General features: G+C 36.2%; 1 protein-coding gene across 33 annotated transcripts in view; it reads left to right on the forward strand.

Moving 5' to 3' along the window:
* CYLD (CYLD lysine 63 deubiquitinase) overlaps nt 1-16,475 on the forward strand; it is a 56,435-nt gene extending 39,960 nt beyond the window's left edge. For 13 of the 33 annotated variants that reach the window (XM_067019619.1, XM_067019620.1, XM_059044311.2 and 10 more), the window contains 10 exons: nt 259-424; nt 1,336-1,477; nt 2,746-2,868; nt 5,582-5,673; nt 6,513-6,579; nt 11,062-11,194; nt 12,100-12,208; nt 13,029-13,147; nt 13,427-13,643; nt 15,302-16,475. In XM_067019619.1, coding sequence (XP_066875720.1) covers nt 259-424; nt 1,336-1,477; nt 2,746-2,868; nt 5,582-5,673; nt 6,513-6,579; nt 11,062-11,194; nt 12,100-12,208; nt 13,029-13,147; nt 13,427-13,643; nt 15,302-15,486 — 1,353 coding nt within the window. In that variant the 3' untranslated portion in view covers nt 15,487-16,475. Of the gene's footprint in view, nt 1-258; nt 425-1,335; nt 1,478-2,745; nt 2,869-5,581; nt 5,674-6,512; nt 6,580-11,061; nt 11,195-12,099; nt 12,209-13,028; nt 13,148-13,426; nt 13,644-14,164; nt 14,186-15,301 lie in introns of all 33 variants that reach the window. The other 20 variants (XM_067019609.1, XM_067019610.1, XM_067019606.1 and 17 more) reach the window with 4 other exon arrangements.
* The last annotated feature ends 3,733 nt before the right edge of the window (nt 16,476-20,208 follow it).

Genomic DNA, 20,208 nt, shown 5'->3' on the forward strand with positions numbered 1-20,208 from the left:
AAGGTTTAACATGTATTCTGAAGGGAAATACATTGAGGATTTTATGCTGGAATAAGGCATTAATTTCTCAAATCATCAGCTGTGGGCTGAAACACTGATTAGTTAACCCCGTTTTCCTGATGGAGTTCTCAGTACAGGTGTGACAACGGAATTCTAAGAAAGGGTAAACTTGAAACAAGTCTTAGTTCTTTGTATACCATCTTTGCAAGATGGAGAATAATGCATGTCTAAGCATTTTTCTTTTTTTTTCTTTTTCAGGAAGATGAGTGTGCAGGCTGTACAGATGGAACCTTTAGGGGTACTCGGTATTTCACCTGTGCCCTGAAGAAGGCGCTGTTTGTTAAACTGAAGAGCTGCCGGCCGGACTCTAGGTTTGCGTCCCTGCAGCCAGTTTCCAATCAGATCGAACGCTGTAACTCTTTAGGTATTTGTGTGCCTTTCATTTATTCATCAATCTGGAATGACTCTAGTTCTGACCTCATGTCTTTTGCAGTAGTTGGTAGTAAACAGTGTTTCTTTCTTTCCTGCCAGTGTTCATCAAGCTTTTAAATCAGAAAAAAAATATTACTTGGTGTATGAGAAAGTTACAGTTATCCTAAGAGGGGACATTTAAAAAAAAGTATTAGCCAGGAAACCATGCTTGAGACTTAAAAATTGAGAAATAGTGGGATTTATTTTCTCCTTCCTGTTGATTACAGACATTTAATTTTCAACAACCCGGGAGATAGAGATTGAAATGTGGCCTTCTTTATGGCACTGATTTTCCTCTCTCTGTATTGTTCAAGTACATCAATAAGCCAGCATTATTATAAGAAGTAGTTTTAATTGCTTGATGAAGGACAGATCTCATCACTTATAGTAGGTGGCAGTTTCCTGATACTATTCCTTTCCAGTTTTGGATAATCGTGGTGAAGCATCTTGAGGGTTCAACAGGTATAAATAGGAAAGCCATCTTTATGAAAAATAATTTTTCTTACAGTTGAAGGTAGTGCTTTGGAATTTTTTGTTTTCTTTTCCAACTTGAAAATGGAACATCTTCAGACAAATAAAATACTTGGGGAACAAAATATTTTACTTGGCAGATGCTTTTTTACATTACTTGATACTCTAAAGTGTTTTTTAAATTGTGAAGGAAGTAAGGTTGAAAACAAACATTAGCATTTTTTATAAGCCAAGCTGAATAACAATTAACCAAAACCTACCTTTAACTTAGTTTTAAGTTGGGTAATAAATTGAGCATCAAAATACAAAAAGATATTTTTAAGTGAAGAAATATGTATGGGAATACATAACTATAATAGTTTAAAAGAATTATTTTCATTTTTATCTTTGCAGCATTTGGAGGCTACTTAAGTGAAGTAGTAGAAGAAAATACTCCACCAAAAATGGAAAAAGAAGGTTTAGAGATAATGATTGGAAAGAAGAAAGGTATCCAGGGTCATTACAATTCTTGTTACTTAGACTCAACCTTATTCTGGTAAGTTTAAAATAAATGCAGTAGGAATAGAGTGCCATGGGGGTAGGTGTGTGTGTTTCTGTGTGTTTGTGTTGAAGAGAGAGAGAAAGAGAGAGAGAAAGAAACTGCTAACTGCCTCTGAGTGGAGAAACTGGGGGCTGGGGTTCAGGAGAGAAAGGGAGATTTGCATTTCACTATATACTCCTTGGAAGCTACTGAATGTTGCCTCATGTGCCTGTATCCAAAAAATTAATATAAAAAATAATGCAGTGAATGATGGATAAGAGGTGAATGCTAGTGTTACAGGTGGTACAGATATTCTCAGGGTATGTGGGAAATCATAGGACTGAAGACAGTAAGTACAGGATCTTTGCGCACAAATCAAATAACTTGTCATAAGCCATTGACTGGCTTGTATGTTTGTTTTACTAGGCAGAAGCAATCATAAAACTACTTTATTTTAAAGAAGTATTTTCAGTAGAAGCACAGTTGCCCTCGTATATGTAGTTTGTTCCAAAGTAGAATGATTTAACATGGCAAGAATTTTTACACTCTGAAGCTTGAACCAAGTTAAACTGAGCATAACCTGCCAGCTCTGTACAGCCATGTTGTAAGAATTAGAAAGTTAATGGGATGTTAAAATTTTAAAGACAGGGAGAAGAATAAAAGTGGTGGGCCATTTTTTGGGCAGAATACTTTGTCTCCCAGAGGTGTTGACAAAAGCAAGAATTGATGTGATATTCTTCAGATTTTCCGATAAAAATCTGTTTAGCCAAATTTTCTCTTTCTTTGATATCAGCAAGTCACTGCTGTTAGTCACTGACAAGTGATTTTGACATTTAAAGGAATTCAGATTTCTGCAAAGGGCTGTGGAGAGAGAGAAGTATAATATCTAGAAGGGGTTACATATTGGGTATGTGCTTGCTTTGGGAAATTAGTTTCCAAACTTTCTCCTCTGTTGTAGTTTGACTCAGATTTGTAGGCCTTCTTTCAGCTTTTGCAAATAAGTTTTCCAGTGTACTGAAGGTATATTTTTAATCCCTTAACACTGTCAATCTATAGTTTGCCTTCTTGATATTAGTATTCTCCTTAGGCTCTCTAGGCCCTGATGATTGAACCATGGGAACCTTGACAGGGGTCTTGGTTACCTGTATTAATAAAAAACACTAATTTGTACGTTATTTATTCTCCAGACTTTGTGATTTTTCTCTTCATATTCTTTTTAGTATGTGTTTCTCAAAAATTAGTACATTTACAGCATGAGGAAAAATATTCTTTTTATTTTGCAGCTTGTTTGCTTTTAGTTCGGTTCTGGACACTGTGTTACTTAGACCCAAAGAAAAGAATGATGTAGAATATTATAGTGAAACTCAAGAGCTGCTGAGGACAGAAATCGTTAATCCTCTGAGAATGTAAGTAGAAGATAGTTATTTTTGCCTTTAGGTGGTATCCTATGTGCTGTTTTTTGGTACAGTAATTAATTTATTCCCTGCTTTCCTTTAATGAGAAATGGGAGAGAATTAGTTCTCTCGATGATGTATTAACATCTTTTTAAACTTTTGGTCCTTGTATTGTCTTTTTTTTTTAAAGAAGATTTCTGTTCAGTCTTTGTTGCTACTTTTATTTATTTTTTAAAATTTTATTTAATTAATTAATTTAATTATTTTTTGGCTGTGTTGGGTCTTCATTGCTGCACGGGCTTTCTCTAGTTGTGGTGAGCAGGGACTACTCTTTGTTGCGGTGAGCGGGCTTCTCATTGTGGTGGCTTCTCTTGTTGTGGAGCACCGGCTCTAGGTGCACAGGCTTCAGTAGTTGTGGAGTGTGGGCTCAGCAGTTGCAGCGCACGGGCTCTAGGGAGCATGGGCTTCAGTAGTTTCAGTGCGTGGGCTCAGTAGTTATGGCTCGCCGGCTGTAGAGCACAGGCTCAGTAGTTGTGGCGCACGGGCTTCGTTGCTCCATGGCATGTGGGATCTTCCCAGACCCGGGATCGAACCTGTGTCCCCTGCAATTGGCAGGCAGATTCTTAACCACTGCACCACCAGGGAAGTCCCGTGTACTGTCTTTACTTCTTTAACATTTTAAATCTGGCCAAGGTGTAGCACATAGTGTATGCCATGAAATGATTAAACCATTTTGGTAGAGTGTACTACAATTCAGCAATTACAGTAGGTTTATAAAAGCTGATATACAGTATTTGGGATTCTTATCTTCAATACTACCCCTAATGTAATCATGCTTATTAGTTTAATCGGTATGATCTGGCTTCTTAAACTTAATTTTATCTGAATAGCAGCAAGGGAAATTTTTATTTATAGAGTAGCAAGTATTTAATAGTTTTATGTTAGAAATACATGAGATGTATTTTATTAACACATTTCTTGGTTAAAGGAAGATACTTAGGCCTCCCTCCACCTCTCTTAAAAAGGTGATGTTTTTGGTTATCTCCTAGTTTAAGAATTATAAGTATGTCTTTCTTTGGCCACAGGAAGCAATTTGTAATGGTATAAGTACAAGACATCTAGTAAGGACTTTTGTTAAGTGGTAGGAGGAATGTGTGATAATGTCACAGTATAAAATTTAAACTATGAAGAGTCAGGGCCATAGATCACAAAACAAATCTGTTCTTTTAGGAATATCGGGAGCAAACTATGTAATTTGAAGTCCATATTAAGATAAATTTAAATTTTGTGACATACTTTCATTATTTAACAATTAAATTTAAAAAGTTTGATATAAGATTTTGACCCCAAAATGCAGAACACTGAAATATAATGAGCATTCAGAATGACCTACTATATAACATGACTAGGAAAGTATATTATAGTTGAATAAATTTCCCACTTGTATCTTTTATTTTCTTTGAATTCTGTAATGATGAAAATAACTGTAGTTTTTACCCCCTTAAGATAAATTCTGTAATGATGAAAATAACTGTAGTTTTTACCCCTTAAGATAGTTATGAATCTTGAGTTTTACATCAATTATCTTGTATTATATTTGTATAAATGCAAATTTTAAACATACTGTCTATTTTCCCCCCAAGTGATTGATACTAGAACAAGACAGATTAAATCCAAAACTCTAAGGCATGTTACCACTTCCTTCTTTCCTTCCAAAACACCATAAGTCCGTTAATAAATGTTCTTTGAATACTGTTGTCCAACCAGTTAAGAATCATAGTTTGTCAGACTTTGTCACCCTGTCCACAACAAGAAACTTGTCAGATGCCCTGTTTTGATCAAGATTCCCTGTGTCTGCAGTAGTCATATCTAGATTATAGCTGACTGGTTTTACTTGGTACTGAAACACGTGCTTTCTCCATTTCAAGCTTCTCGCAGGCAGAGGCCCTGTTTTTTCACCTTACTCATTTTTGTATTCCCAGTGACTGAAAGGTTAGATTACTATGTAAGTGGTAGATGCTCAATATGTTGGCTGCAAGGAGCTAATGAGTGAGTGAATAGCCGATATGAAAAATGTATATAAGATTAGGTGGTTCTGACTTGCTCTTATGAAGCCCATGGTGGCCTCTAAGCTGCCTTCTGAAGCCATTTTTAGAATTAGAATTTTGTCAAGGATTGACAGGAAGCTTATTGCATGTATCCTGTATTCAGAGAAAGATAAGAGAAAATGTCATAATTACGATGACTGGTTTGATTGCAGATTTTAGAATTTCAGTTTCTTATCACTGCACTTTCCATCCCCCTTGGTAGCTGTTTCATCCTTTAGTACAACATTAAAAGGATTCTCTCTCAAAATTGTATATTGTGTTTTGTAAAGTACATGTTTTAATTCCTTAAGTAAAATAGTATTAAAAAAACAGTCATCATAAGTTAAAATATTTTTTCTTTTATTAGTATATGATAGTTATTTTTAGGTTATCATAGTGTCTGGGATAATTCTGATTATAGATTTAAAAATTTTCAAACCTCAAGAAGAAGCTTATAATTGTATTTTCTGAAATACTTATTAAGCTTACTAATTTATGACACACTGGAGTTACATAAGAAATATTTGATTATCAAAATGTGTTATGTTCATTGTAAGCCAACTGTGCTTCAATAAAAAATGTGTTATATTAATTTAATATATATGCTAATATTAATTAATAGTTTATTACTAACATAGATACGGATACGTATGTGCAACAAAGATTATGAAACTGAGGAAAATACTTGAAAAAGTTGAGGCTGCATCAGGATTTACCTCTGAAGAAAAAGGTGACTGTTTTAATTTATAGGATATGCATTAAAAATAACTTGAAAGCATAAATGCTAAATTGTTGGCTGAAATATTATATCTTTGTAGTTTGGGGGATTATATTTTAAAATACAATTTTTTTCTATGTGATGTACAATTTTCTTCTCTTTTTGTAAATGCTTTCTCTCTTCTAAAAGTGAGTGCATATGTGGAATAATGAACCCCTTTAAGAAGCTAGCTGGTTTTAGTATATTATGAATAAATAAGGAGATCTTTCCATCCAGCAATGATATTCAGAGTTGTTTTCTTTTCAGGGGTGAAGAGTTGCACTGGGTCATCTACGTTTCTCACTTAGCTTTCCTTGTTATAAAGGGAGTTACAAATGGCTGATTAGGATTAAGTTTATGGTCAGAGACAGTGTTTTAATCTATTCATAGCTAATGAATTTACTCAGAGATTCAACTCCTGACTTTGAATGTATTAACAGCATATTGTAACTAGCTATAATATTTACAGACTTGATAATTATTTAAATAGCAGGAAAAAATAAGGTCATATGTCAGGTTTTATTACACTTATCTTAAGCACCCCCCAAAGAAATTAAAATTATTTCCCTATATGTGAATTATTATACCCTTTGAAATATAATAAAGTTATAACAAAATTGGCATGTAATACTTTATCATATCATTTAAATATCCTTTGTACTTTGTTAGGAAAACTTGAGAACTATGCTTTTAATTGAAATAATATTGATTATGAAATTGAATTCTGTATAGGAATATGACAGTTATAAAGAAAAAATAGAATGATTTAAAAATCTTGTCTGTGACTTATTTGATTTTTTATTTTCTCCTAGATCCTGAAGAATTCTTGAATATCCTGTTTCATCATATTTTAAGGGTAGAACCATTGTTAAAAATAAGGTAATTTTAAACTGTTACAGAAGCATTGGAAAAATAGACAATCCTCATTTCCACTGCCATCATTCAGTAGAAATGATTTCCTTAATGATTACTTAATATTGTATTTATTTAGGGATCTTAATATGTTAGGTTCCTGCAATGCAGATTAATTTAAATCATTATCTTTGCCATAGTATCATACTTAACTTGAAGAACAAATCCAGTGTAAATTTGTGCTTTTAATTTTAACCCCAGTAATAAGCACTACTGTAAATCATTTTCTTATAAAACTGTATATAAATATTTTTGTAATTTAAATTAATGAATCCTTTTAAGAGAATATTATTCGAACTCAATCAAACACCATGGGAGCACTTTTTTTGACTACCCATTAGTCAAAGAATTAATTTAGCCCTAAATTAGCTCTCTTGTTCTCAGTTTTATAACTTGGTCTTTCCCCCCCCCATCTTCAATGACAGCCTTGAATCTAATGCAGTGAAGTTCTTAGAGAGATGTTCTAAATCGATGAACTTTCCAGATTGAATGCTGGGCCTTTTTACATTTTAGTCTGAGTTTCTTTGTTGAAAAGTCTTGCTTACATACTATTTACTTCCCTAAAAGCTAATCACGGGCAAGTATTCTTACTCATCTCAGTGTCATTAAGTGATGTTCTTTGATGCCCGTGTCGAATTGATGAGTTAAGAAGGGCGGAGGGAAGGGTGGACAGTACTGCAGTTATAGTTTGATATTGTTTTGGAAGTTCTAGCTAATGAAATAAGATAGGATATATTTATTATCTATTCAAATAAGGTCATGGCTATATGTATAACCAGAAAATCCTAGAGAATTGTTTAGAAACTACTAGTATTAACACAAGAATTTGTAATTTGACCATGCAGGAAAAAACCATGGATAAATCAGTCATATTCCAGTATCCCCACTAGCAAATATGAAAAAGGGATAATTTCATACTTCATGAAAGTATAAAATGCTAAGAAATCAATTTTACTGAGATAGGTTTTTAAAGAAGGCTTGTACAGAGCTAAAAGGTGATTTAATTAATTAGTGAGAAAGATTGTGTTCCGGGTAGGAAGATTAAATAACTTAAAGATGTTAATGTTTACAAAATAACTTGTACATAATCAAGATCTTAACTTTTTTTTCCCCTTTGGAACTTAGTAAAATGATTTTAGAATTCTCTACAAGATGAAATGGGTGAAAACATTGCAGTTTTTTTTTAAAGAATTTTATTATAAGCTATAAAGACAAAACAACAGACATTTAAAACTGTGTGATACTGGTATACAATTAGAAATTGGATAGATAGAATTGAATAGAAAGCCCAGATGTAGAATTAACTATATGTGGTATTTCAGTATTTTATAAGTCGACCTTCAAACACAAAGGAGGAAGGAAATATATATTGAATACATGATGTAGGAAATCTGCCAGGCAATTTGGGAGGAAAAAAAAAATCACTTCTGTTTTTCATCTTGAAGAGATAAATTTCAGATGATTAAAACAGTTTTCATTCTTTTTTTTCATAGCCCAACATACCTTGGGTTGTAATACACTCCTGGTGTGTTACATAGGTTGAATACTGCAGTGCACAGGATGTACATAGGATGATTACTGCAGTGATGCTCAGAGTGGGTGAAGAAGGGTCAGTCACATATAGGAATATGTCTCAGTGTCTGAAGGTCTTGTGGAGTTTGACGAGGGTCCTGGTAAGCTCTGCCTGTCCTCCCCATTCAGCAGCCTCTTCATATTGAGAATCACTAGTTTGAAGATTATAAAAAGATTTTAAAAATGCTTTAAAAGTTAACAGTTTTTTCCCAAGTGTTATTCTTCCCCTCCATGAGCCTGTCTTCCTGACTGAGGGAGCATCAGCTGATGCAACAAATAGGAGGATGAGTACCTTAAAACCTTGAAATAGTAAAGTAGTCTAAAAGAGACTATTCTAAAATGATATTCTTAATATGAATATTCTTAAATAGTTTAAGAGAAAAAAGAAGGACGTAGATACCTAGGGAGGATAAATGCAGATTTGATAACAAAGAAAAATAAAATTAAAACTCCCCAAAATAGAATAAAAAACTGTATATGTAGTTATATATATATAGCCATATATGTATATATGGCTGGGAGAGGGTACCTCACTGAATGCAGTATGCACAGCTAAAGAGAGAATTGCTTACTTGAAAGATAGATCTGAAGAAATTACCCAGAATGTAGCCTGAAGTGATAAAGAGTTAGAAAACAAGAAAGAGGAGATAAGAGACATGGAAGACAAATTCTAATTGTTGTTGTAGGAGGAGACACTAGAGAGAATAGGGAAGAAGCAATATTTCAAGAGGTAATAGCTGAAGATTTTTTAGAATTTTTGACAGACTTAAATTCTAAGAATAAAGATACACAAAATTCCTGAGCTAGAAGAACCAGGACTAAATTACCAGTCAGAGACTTATTACAGGGTGTACTTTAATAACATAAAACTGAATTTAGAATAAAGGAGTGGTATGCAAGAAACAAGAAAGCCAAGCAAGAAATTGGTAAATGTGGATAAGTCAAGCCTTCATACTTAAAAACAATAACAACGATGGTAGTAGTAATAATAATGACTGTGTATGGGGTACTAAGGTGAAGCTAAAGTCATAGCCACTAATGAGAGAGGCTAGTGGATGGAGGTAAAGCATTACAAGAAAAATAACGGAATAAGATCAGCATCAGGAAGCAGATATAAGGGAATATTCAGATTGTATTACTGAGTACCTCTCATAGAACAATAGAACTGGCGATTCTTATTACATGGATATGCTATATTCCATAGTACTAGATAATCCAGAATCTATAAAAAATTTTAGTTGACTACCCATTATGGTCTGTGTTACAAAGGTAGATAGACCAATATTATGCAAACCCATGGATACTTTTATCTTCTCTGTAGATGTCTGTTTTCTTTTAAGGTTAATACAGCATTTGTACCCTTCCGCTCTTAGATGTTTTTGATGATAAACAGCAGTGTAAATTTCATGGTTTTGTACAACAGCACCAGTTTTGTTGTGATTCTTTTATATGTGTGTCTTAATGCCCAGCTAATTACCCTAGGATATTAGCCTTCTAAAACTTTAGTTATGAGGTTTGAGTGGTTGCTGCCTGCCTCACCCCCTCCAGTTTTTCTGTCCCAGTATCCCAAAGCTGTTGGTATTATATCCTCATTTCTGGTTTCCGTCTCTTGTGTTTGCCACTCCGTGCTCCCTCCAACCACCATCCCCCTCCTCTATCACTATAATTATTTCTAATTTTTGCAACTACTGACCTCTACTACTTTCTGCTTTCTTAGTTTACAGTCTTATTTTCTCTGTTACCTATTAATTTTTTTAAATGCTTTATGGCTTTTTTTAATGGCTTTTTTTGGTAGTGCTTTTTTGCTTTTTGGCCAGAAAAATGCTGGCCTTGTATTGTCATCAGTAACCAATTAAAATATTGGTACAGCATAACCTTCAGGGTTTTTGGTTATCATTTTTTTCTTTTTTTGTTGTAGCTTCTTAGGAATCTTTGCTTTGTTACCAAATAAGTTGTGTTTATTCAGGGTATAAGTTGCTTTGGGAAACTGAGGGTTTCTGAGGTTGGCCTCTCAATAGCTGAGATTTTATTATGAAAACTATGTTAATATTTTTCCCTAAAAATCTTGAACTGTACTTAAATCTAATTATAAACAGTTTGATTCTATATGCAGAAATTCTGCTAAAAAGGGTAAATAGTACATTGAAAGATTATTGATTCTTTTAGTAGAGTTAGTCTTGAATTTTCATGCATTCTGAAGTAAAATATTTAGAAGGGAAAATGTTCAATATAAGGGTAACACTGTGATTGGCATATAGTGGGCCCTAACTTGGTGTCTGTTGAATAAATGAGTGACCATCTAAAGAGACAGCATGCTTTAGTGCAAAGAATAGTAAGCAGTTGTTAGGACACCTGGGTTTTATACCTGGCTCTGATTTTGAGTTACTGGGAAGGATTATCCTTCCCCAGATCTCAGGGCCTTCATTTTAGAAATGAAAAGTTGCATCTGGAAGGTCTCTTAGGGTCTGTCCCATTCAGGCATGTACGAATTAACTTTCCTGTTTCAAGCATTAAATGCAGTTTGCTCCTTTCTAGCTTCGGCAGTTAAGTTGAACCAAGTGTTGTTAGCTTCTGGTTTTTATTGTTCACACAGTGCTTCTTGACTGTGGATGTTATTGCATTATTTTTCTTCTAATCACGAAGGCAACTTTTCAATATGAGAACTTAAACAAGAAATCATTTGCAAGGTCTTATGCATAAGTACATTTAATTATTTTATCTAAATGATTGTCTTTGCCCCTGTTGTTCTGAGTGTCAGAGTTGTACCATTGGTTTCTGTTCTCAACAGTTTTTCTGTTCTCAAATGCCTCTGGAACCACTTCACTTTTTGATGCATTTCCTAAATAAATTATCTGGCTTTTTTCTGCATATTTTTAGATCAGCAGGTCAAAAAGTTCAAGATTGTTACTTCTATCAAATTTTTATGGAAAAAAATGAGAAAGTTGGAGTTCCTACAATTCAGCAATTATTAGAATGGTCTTTTATCAACAGCAACCTGAAATTTGCTGAGGTTAGTGACAATTACTTACTGTATTTTTTATGCAAGTCATTAGGGTTCTCCAGACAACTACAGATTCTATAACTATTACTTTTAACCCACTGAGAACAGTTAGGAGCACAAATTGTTAACAAAACACAAATTTAAAAAATATATGCCATGCTTCAACTTTGTCCATGTAGAAAATACCTTAGAATTGATTGAACTTTTTAGATTTTTGGTGCCAAAGAAAATATCATTCTAATTTATAACTTGAAAACTTTTAAGTAGCTTAAAGCAAAGAAGATTTGTGGGTTTTTTTTGTTGTTGTCCTTTCACCCAGCTTAACATTTTACCCAATTAAAAATTTTACCCAAGCATATTATCCAAATATATCAAAAAAATGTTTACTTTTCCTCCTTCAATAAAAGACAAAATTCACTTACTGTAAATGAACAAGTGATTTAAATTACTTTTCTTTTAGTGTTTACTGAGTATCTTCATGATCTTCGTAGTACATGCTTATGGTTCATATTCATTGTATCTATCTCTGAAGGCATGTTCTGGTAAAACCTTAACAGTTACCATTATTTATTTGTCTAAATATAAGGAATAGTGTCCTTCAGGTTTTTCCAAAGCCTTTTAAAAATATAAACCCAAAGTAGATGACTCTGCATGGTCATCATATTATTTGAGACCCAAGGTTGTTGAATTGCCTGACTTCCGTGTCCATGTGCCCATAGATCTTGGACTACTTGAGGCTTGTGGCTCCTTGGCGCTCTGCCTTCACAGTCCAGTTCACATGTGGATCCCTTTTGTGAACACTGAGTAGCCATCCATGTTATGGTGGAACCACTGCTTGGTTTGACAACCATGACTATTTCAGGGAAATTTTTTTTCAGCGTTTTGATTCTAAAATTATGTACCTTTTTTTTTAGGCACCATCATGTCTGATTATTCAGATGCCTCGATTTGGAAAAGACTTTAAACTATTTAAAAAAATTTTTCCTTCTCTGGAATTAAATATAACAGATTTACTTGAAGACAGTAAGTATAAGATTTTTTAGTTTGTTTTTCAGAAATAGTCTGTCAGGTCATTTACATTAATTGTGAATAAGAGTCTAACAGGATACGAGTTTTCTAAAGGGACAATTTGGTATCTGAAGGGCCTGGAAATACTACACTAAAATTTATTCTGAAAAAATAATCAGACATGTAAATCAATATTTCATATGTAAATATGTTTATGAGTAAGAAATTAGAAGCACTCTATATGTTAATGAGAGTAGTTAAGTGAATTATGGTGTATCTCTACGACAAAGCTACTGCCATTAAAATTCATGTTTTTGAAGACCAATGTTATATGAAAGTGGTCATGATGTAATGTTAAGTGAAAAGGAGAGTATGCTGATATTTTCTATAAGAGGAGCTACACACACACACACACACACACACGCACACACACACACGCCGAGTTGTATGAGTGTGCAGATATAAAATTATCTGAGAAAATTCACAGTAGTATTGACAGTGGTTATCTCTTGCTAACTGAAATTGTAGATGCTTTCAGTTTTCTTATTTATATTCTCTTGTGTCTTTGCATATTCATCAATAGAAATTTTATAATCAGGGGAAACACTCTAGGATATATTATTTTTTAAAAATTGTCATTTGGTCAGAGAAAATGTCTTTAAAGATATCCTGAATCCAAGAAAATCCAGTCAGTTTATGGGAATGGGGAGGGGTGGATTTTACTGAGTCCATGAGCATTATCCTTTTTAAAGCTTAACTTTTCTTTTTAATCTTTTTAATGAAAGAATGCATTTTTAAAGACCCCTTAACTCCCCGCCACCCCCAACGTTTTCAGCCCCTAGGCAGTGCCGGATATGTGGAGGGCTCGCAATGTATGAGTGTAGAGAATGCTACGATGACCCTGACATCTCAGCTGGAAAAATCAAGCAGTTTTGTAAAACCTGCAACACTCAAGTAAGTTTGACTTCACGTAATGGATATTCTCTTAATAAACAGTGAATCGTTTGTAGTTTAAACAGATTTCAGGTTTTGAAAAGTTTTCAGAATCATAATTAACTTTAAAAATTCCATAGTTAAATGGTGTTGTTTATGCCTCCTCTGTTTATTTGATGGACTTCTGTCAAGTACTCAGTTGCTCTTTGTGGGGATGTATTCAATTAGAGTAAGTGGCATTCATTCCCTTCCAAACTGAGTTCGGCTTCTTAATGGCATTCTCTTCATGTTCCCTTTCAGGTCCACCTTCATCCCAAGAGGCTGAATCATAAATATAACCCAGTGTCACTTCCCAAAGATTTACCTGACTGGGACTGGAGACACGGCTGCATCCCCTGTCAGAAGATGGAGTTATTTGCTGTCCTCTGCATAGAAACAAGCCACTATGTCGCTTTTGTGAAGTACGGGAAAGATGACTCTGCCTGGCTCTTCTTTGACAGCATGGCTGATCGGGATGGTACTTTCCAGACCTTTTCTACATGTGGCGACATTTGAGTTTGTAGTGGGATAACCACAGTGGGCTAGCCTGGTCTGAGTAATAAAATAGTGTTGGGAAAAGCTGTTCAGGAATATCTTGGTGACATAGTCCGAAATCTTGAAATGCATTAACAGCCCTGCTACTAAACAAAGAGATAATATTGTTGTGATATTTTGACATGCATAGAGTCTTTAAAAAAAAAAAAAATAAGGAACCGGAAATTTCTTTCTTTAGGGCTGAAAGGTTTTATTTTCAGCTTTGTCGTCTTTGACTTTCAGGCTTCTCGTATTTTCTGTACCATAGTCACCATTTCCTAAATACCTACATGCCAAGCTCTCAGGGAGGTACTTTACGTCATTATACCTAAATCCTTGCAAGATGGGAATGATTCCGATTTTTCTCTTACTAAAGCTGAGATTTAAGGTGCCTAAGGTCTCAGAGCTTGTATTTAATTCAGTCTTTCTGACCTCAGTGCTTATGTTTTTTCTGTTTTCTTCTAGATGACAAAGCTAAGAATAGAAGTAAATGTCTTCTTTGGAAAAATAAGCTTATTCTGTGTGTAATGTGTCTTCCTTAAGTGGGGAATATACTGCACCTTCTAGGCTGCTTTCTAGGATGTTTAGTCATTATTTAACAAATACCTAATGAGTGCATGTGAAGTGCCTGGGGCTCTAGTAAGTTTCAAAAATGAGAAACAGTTGTTCAAACAGCTGTACCCCTGCCTGTATAGAGTTTACAGATTAGGACTGGTCCTAGGCAAGGTTGTGAAGCATGACTTACATGTTCCTCCAGTTCTCTGATACCCCGTTTTTCCTTTAGTCACTCTCACGCTCCAGACCCCGAGTCTTCTGGTGTGGCGCTCTGGTGACCTAAGACGCCACCTTGTGGCAGCCTCTTGATCAGATGCCCAAGCTGTACCCCAAGGATTCTCAACATTTTCTCAGCTCTCAGACGGTTGAGGGATATAGCACAGCCCCAACTGTAAATAGGTCCTTACCCCAGTTAAAATTTGCATTTAGCCGTGTAACTCAAAAGCACAAGGGTTCCAGGCATTTTTAGAAAAGCCGCTGGGAGGCTAAAAGCCTTTCCTGGAATCCCTAATACCACGCCTCATAGTATTTTCATTCAGTCTAACGAAATGTAGAACGAAACCTTGTGAGAATCACACAAATACATATTTTAAATTTAGCAGAATAAAATGGTATTCATTTTACTAGATCTGCCCTAAACTGGACAGGTTCATGGTAGAGCATACAGGGAGGGGTGCTTGTGTCTGGGAAGGGATTTGGGAATGTGAAGAGTTGAATGTGTGTGCGTATGTGTATGTAACATTATTCCCTGATTGAATACACAGAGAAGCCTGGGAAGTAGGTTTTGGACTTTGCTCAGGATATGTGACCTTTTATCAATAGTATTCACTGTTGGTCCCGGAATCCTTTCAGAAACCAAGAAATGAGACTGTCAAGAGTTAACAAGAGGATTTAACTTCTAGAAATCAGAAGTAAAATAAGGTCTTTCAGGTCCTGGGAATTAGCCTTAACTAAATTATGGAATTGTAAAATTACTTTGGTGGGGCAGGACAGCAAAAGGGTTTAGAACTTGACTGCCCTAAATACAGCTCTTCCTCTTTTCCATAGGTGGTCAGAATGGCTTCAACATTCCTCAGGTTACCCCATGCCCAGAAGTAGGAGAGTACTTGAAAATGTCTCTAGAAGATCTGCATTCCTTGGACTCCAGAAGAATCCAAGGCTGTGCACGAAGACTTCTTTGTGATGCATACATGTGCATGTACCAGAGTCCAACGATGAGTTTGTACAAATAAACGGGGTCATCTGGACAGGTGCAGAAACCCAACGCACAATTTTAATGTTGCATTTCACTCGAGCTGGCAGATTTGTTCAACGTCCATTGCCGGCAATGGATGTCTTTGTGGTGATGATCCTTCAGAAGAGGATTCCTGCGTTTAAAAACAAATTGCTTTTGTGTTACTAAAGTATTTAATAAGAAGCATTTTGCACTCTAGAAAGTATGTTTGTGTTGGTTTTTTAAGATGCCTAAATGAAGTTATTAATACCTGAAGCTTTAAGTTAAGTGCGTTGATCATAAGATATTTTTGGAAGCATAAAATTTTAATTGTGACAGTTTAAAACCTCTTTTAGTCCATTGAGAATGTAAATAAATGTGTCTTCTTTATGGACCAAGGATATGAAATCATCTTTCCTTTGTAGCTGATGGTTGCCTTGAGGAGGATGTATTTTGGTTTTATTAAGAGTCTACTTTCAATCCAGTTATTAAAGTTGTACTGAGTTTGATTTGTTAATTCTTCCCTGTATAGTGCTGATTCCTGCATGTCTGAAATCTGCTGAGTTTCTGTGTTTCTGCAGTAGTGGTCAGAAAAGTATTTAAATTCCCTTAGTGGTGTTTTCTATTTGTTCTGGTTTTGAGATAAATGAGTGATTTTGTCATAAAATGTCTATTTTTGATGTAGTTTTCCTGGAGGATTAGCGTATACAGCAATTGAAGCTCTACATTCATAGTAGTAACTGTCAGCTAACAGCTTTTTTTTTTAAGGCTCTCTTTTATGCAACAGGGCACAGTAAGTTTTATTAAAGCGTTGGGGTGATAAATATATTCCTACACAAATGTATATGGTTCATAAGAAAATAAATTTGGCATATAGAATCACTCATTAAAATTTCCCTGAAGAGATGTATTGGATATCTAAACCTCTACTATTTTAGATAAGACTGTCCAGAACTTAGATCAGTACCCACATTAAATTCCATCTGATTTCCCTTGAGATAATGACAATTCTGAATCAGATATTTTATTGAAATGTTAGCAGCAGCTTTGCCTTCCTCCTGATTAGATAAGTAGAAAATGGATGTTTTTTGTAGCTAATATCCGTAGTGTGTGTCTGTGGTAGACTAGAAGCATAGGCTGTAAATGTAAGTGCCGTGGGATGTGTTGTATGGCGTCATCGTCTCTCTGGAATAACTTCCCAACCACGCGGAAAGGCAGAGGTTGTCATGTGTGTCTAGCATATGACTTCATAAAACATTGAATGTCCAAAAAAAGGGAAAGAATCCTTGCAAACCCTGCAGTTGCTTCTTTTTCAAGTCACGTTTACTTTTTGGTTCTGTCATTCCATTTTCCTAATATTTATCAGCTTTATAAATCATAATAAGGTACAAAAAGTTCTTTCATCTTGTGATTTTTTTCAGTTTTGGAATGAAGAAGTCCACAATTTGTGCGTGAAGTTTTGCTCAGTGCCTGGGTGGGGGTGAGATGGTTTGTAGATCGCGGGGTCGGGGGTGACCCCACCCTGTCACCCCGGGGCAGGTGAGGAGCATGGGACATAGGATGTCTGCGGTCCCATCCAGTCCTGACCTTCCGCAAGTCCAGTCACCGCTTAATCAATACGTGCTGGGGAGTAAATGGATGAAGGAGCTTATCAATGTGATTTTAAAAGGCTGTCTGGAGGAGTGACTAGGACTCTATATCTGGGTAAGACTGGATTTAACAGTTAAAAAAGAGAAGATAGTGCCTTTCGTGTAAAAATTACAACAAAGTACAAGTTGAGGAAGCTCTGTCGTGCCCAACCCCTCGCGCGGAAGACTTGAAGAGGACTTGTGAGGGTGCGTGTGCGGTGTCCCGAGGCCGGTGGAGGTGCTTTCAAGTGGGAGGGGCCTCATCCATAAATGATTTCTAAGGACAGACTCTTGAAGCATTAGCTGAAGAATGCTGACAGTTCTTTTAGCATTAGCTGGGGAGGGAGTACCCAGTAAAGGGAGGCAGGGCCTGCTGTGGTGGTTCCTGGGGAGGCGGGGTCCTTTCCGGCCCTGGGTGTCCTCCCTGCCCCCCCAGCAGTCCTGTCTTGTTCCTGGTCCAGCAGAGGCCCATGTGTCAGGTGGGCACAGGCAGGGCTGGGCTGTGTGGCACCAGTGGCCCATGTGCCTATTGATTTATTTACTTTTCGTCCTTAAATTTTCTTTAATATTTTCCTGTTGGCTTTCCAAATGTTTTTGTTATCCTTTCTTCCGTATCATATCTACAATCAAGATGGCAATATAGTAGAATCATCTTATTTATAAAACAAGTCATGTTCCCTCACCTCCATTAAGTACACACGTGTAAGTATGTGTGTGTTTGTGTGTGAGAATTTATATATGCGGGGTGGGGAGGGAGAGCAACCATGTCATAATGTGTTCAGTCCCTCGCTATCGGCTTTATGAAGGAGTTTGATTCCATCCACAAAAGAATGTTTTATAAGACTAGGGATGCACATTGCAAACCAAGAGAAACGGTAACAAAACTCAATAAAATATAGTTGTTACAGTTGCTAAGGATTATCTCCCTGGACTAGTTGAGGATTTTTATATTTGCCAAATGTTATAGGTAAATAACTTCTTTCTATCCCATGGATTCACTTATTATTTTTTTACATAAGTCACATAATTCAGGAACAAGGGGAAGACATGGTAATTCTTATGGAACTTGCATTGTCATTCAAATTCCTGTTGTGTGAACATGGCACCTTCATAAATTCAGAGGCATTACTGCCCTCCTCACGTGGATCTCAATATCCAGCTAGATGATTTTGCATCTGTGTGGATGATCGCAGAGATGTGAGTGGAGAATGCAGAATGAGGCCTTAGCTGAGGGACTGCCTGCCAGCAAGTATTTCTTAGACACTTATTACCTAGGATTGTGTCAGAAGAAACATGAGACATGGTCCCTGCCCTCAAGCAGCTTACCACCTACTTCTAACAACAGTGTCTACTAAAGGCTGCTTAGCCTAAGTGTAAGGGTACCAGGTCGGGGGAAAGCTCTGGGACGCAGTGAGGTGTGACAGAAAAAGTGGTGGACAAGGGGGACAAGAGAGCTGGTGTGAGCCCTTTCTCTGTCGCTCGCTCTGTTAGTCTCGGGCAACATCTTGACTTCTCTGGGCCTTAGTGTCCTCCTCTCTATAGCAAGAGGGTGGGACTCTTGAATTTTATAGGCAAAAAGACAAATTTCTGCGTCCCTGGCTATGCCTGCTGGATCTGACTCTTCACGAATGGGGTCTAGGAAATGTCAAAGGCCCAAGCAGGTGACCCCTCTCTTTATGTGATTGTGTGATCATAGAATGTTATTGTGTTAATTAGTGTACATTCACGTGGGTAACTGTATGTTTGTCATATTGTTTCTCTGTGTTTACACGTGAATTTGTATAAGAAATGCATTTTAGTATCTATGCCTCAGCCCGCTGTTTCCTAGAGGTTTTAGCCATCTTTGGAACACACTTAAGACTTAAAGAGGATATTGGATGTTATTTACCTGGCTATTTGCATTTCATTTAATTTCTTTAGGGGAAATTGAGGCTCTGGGAGCCAAAGAAATGGAAAAACAAAATTCTTATGCAAAGTTAAAAAAATGTAAACTAACTAGCTGCTACTTTATAATGAAAACTTCAACCCTATATGAGAAGATTCTGGTCATAAACTGTCCTTGTTAAAGTAGGGGAACTCTAAGGCTTATAATGAAGAAATAAAACTACCTTTTCTAGGGGTCAGTGATGTTAACACACCCACAATTCTCCTTCAGTGAAAATAATACTGGAATTTCCCAAGGCAAGTTGGGGTGGTGGAGGAGGAGAGCATATTAAAATGGAAATGCGTGCAAGAGAGAGGGTGGAGGAGGGAAGGCCCCCAGGTGTGGTACCCAGCCTGTGAAGGTGGGTTCTCTGCTCGCAGGCTTATGTCACTGCTCAGAGACTGGGACTGCAGAGAGCCAGGCTTCCTGGCTTCCTGCAGGGAGACAGCATTGCATTGTCTAGTTTCCTTTCAGAAGCTTTATTGGAGGGAAAAGAGAGGAAAAAAGACTCTTCATCTTACTCTAAGTCCTGGAACAACCGAAGGGTCTTTCTTGAGTCAGACAGTGGTGGTAAAAAGCTAACCAGCAAATATGGCCAAGGATAATGAAAAAGGGGGAAAGAAAGACATTCCTTCTTCCTGCTTACAATAAACATCAGTATTTGGAGCAGGTCACTCAAGAACTCCATTTGCTTTCCTGACTCTGTGTCTTGTCAGCGATGCCAGTTTTTTTCACTGTATTTTAAAGTCTTTCTCTAACACAGGCTGGGGGAGAGGCCAGGCATGGAGGGATCATCCTTGGGAGCATCGCAGTCTCAGATGTAATTCTCTTGCACTTTTAAAACCCTGTCCACTTTTGCTTTTCGGTTTTTCAATAGAGATTGTGTTGGAGACTCAACTATCCATGGTTTTATTTTCTAAAATGGCCTATAGTACTTCAGAAAGTCATAGTATCCTGTCACAAACATTCATTAAAAAAAAAAAAAAAATCCCATTTGGAACCTCCCAGGGAAGTTGTGGTTATTAGGAAATTGGTATAAAGGAGCACATTTTGTATTGCATTTCCCATATTTGGTATCTCATTCAACATTTTTTTTTTTTGGCCTGATGAACATTCTATATTTATGAAGACATTCTTTAAAAATAAAACCACATAAAATATCCCTTTACTATCAGATTGCTCTGATTTA

Source organism: Kogia breviceps, chromosome 18 (assembly GCF_026419965.1).
Source record: "Kogia breviceps isolate mKogBre1 chromosome 18, mKogBre1 haplotype 1, whole genome shotgun sequence".
NCBI classification, from domain to species: domain Eukaryota; kingdom Metazoa; phylum Chordata; class Mammalia; order Artiodactyla; family Physeteridae; genus Kogia; species Kogia breviceps.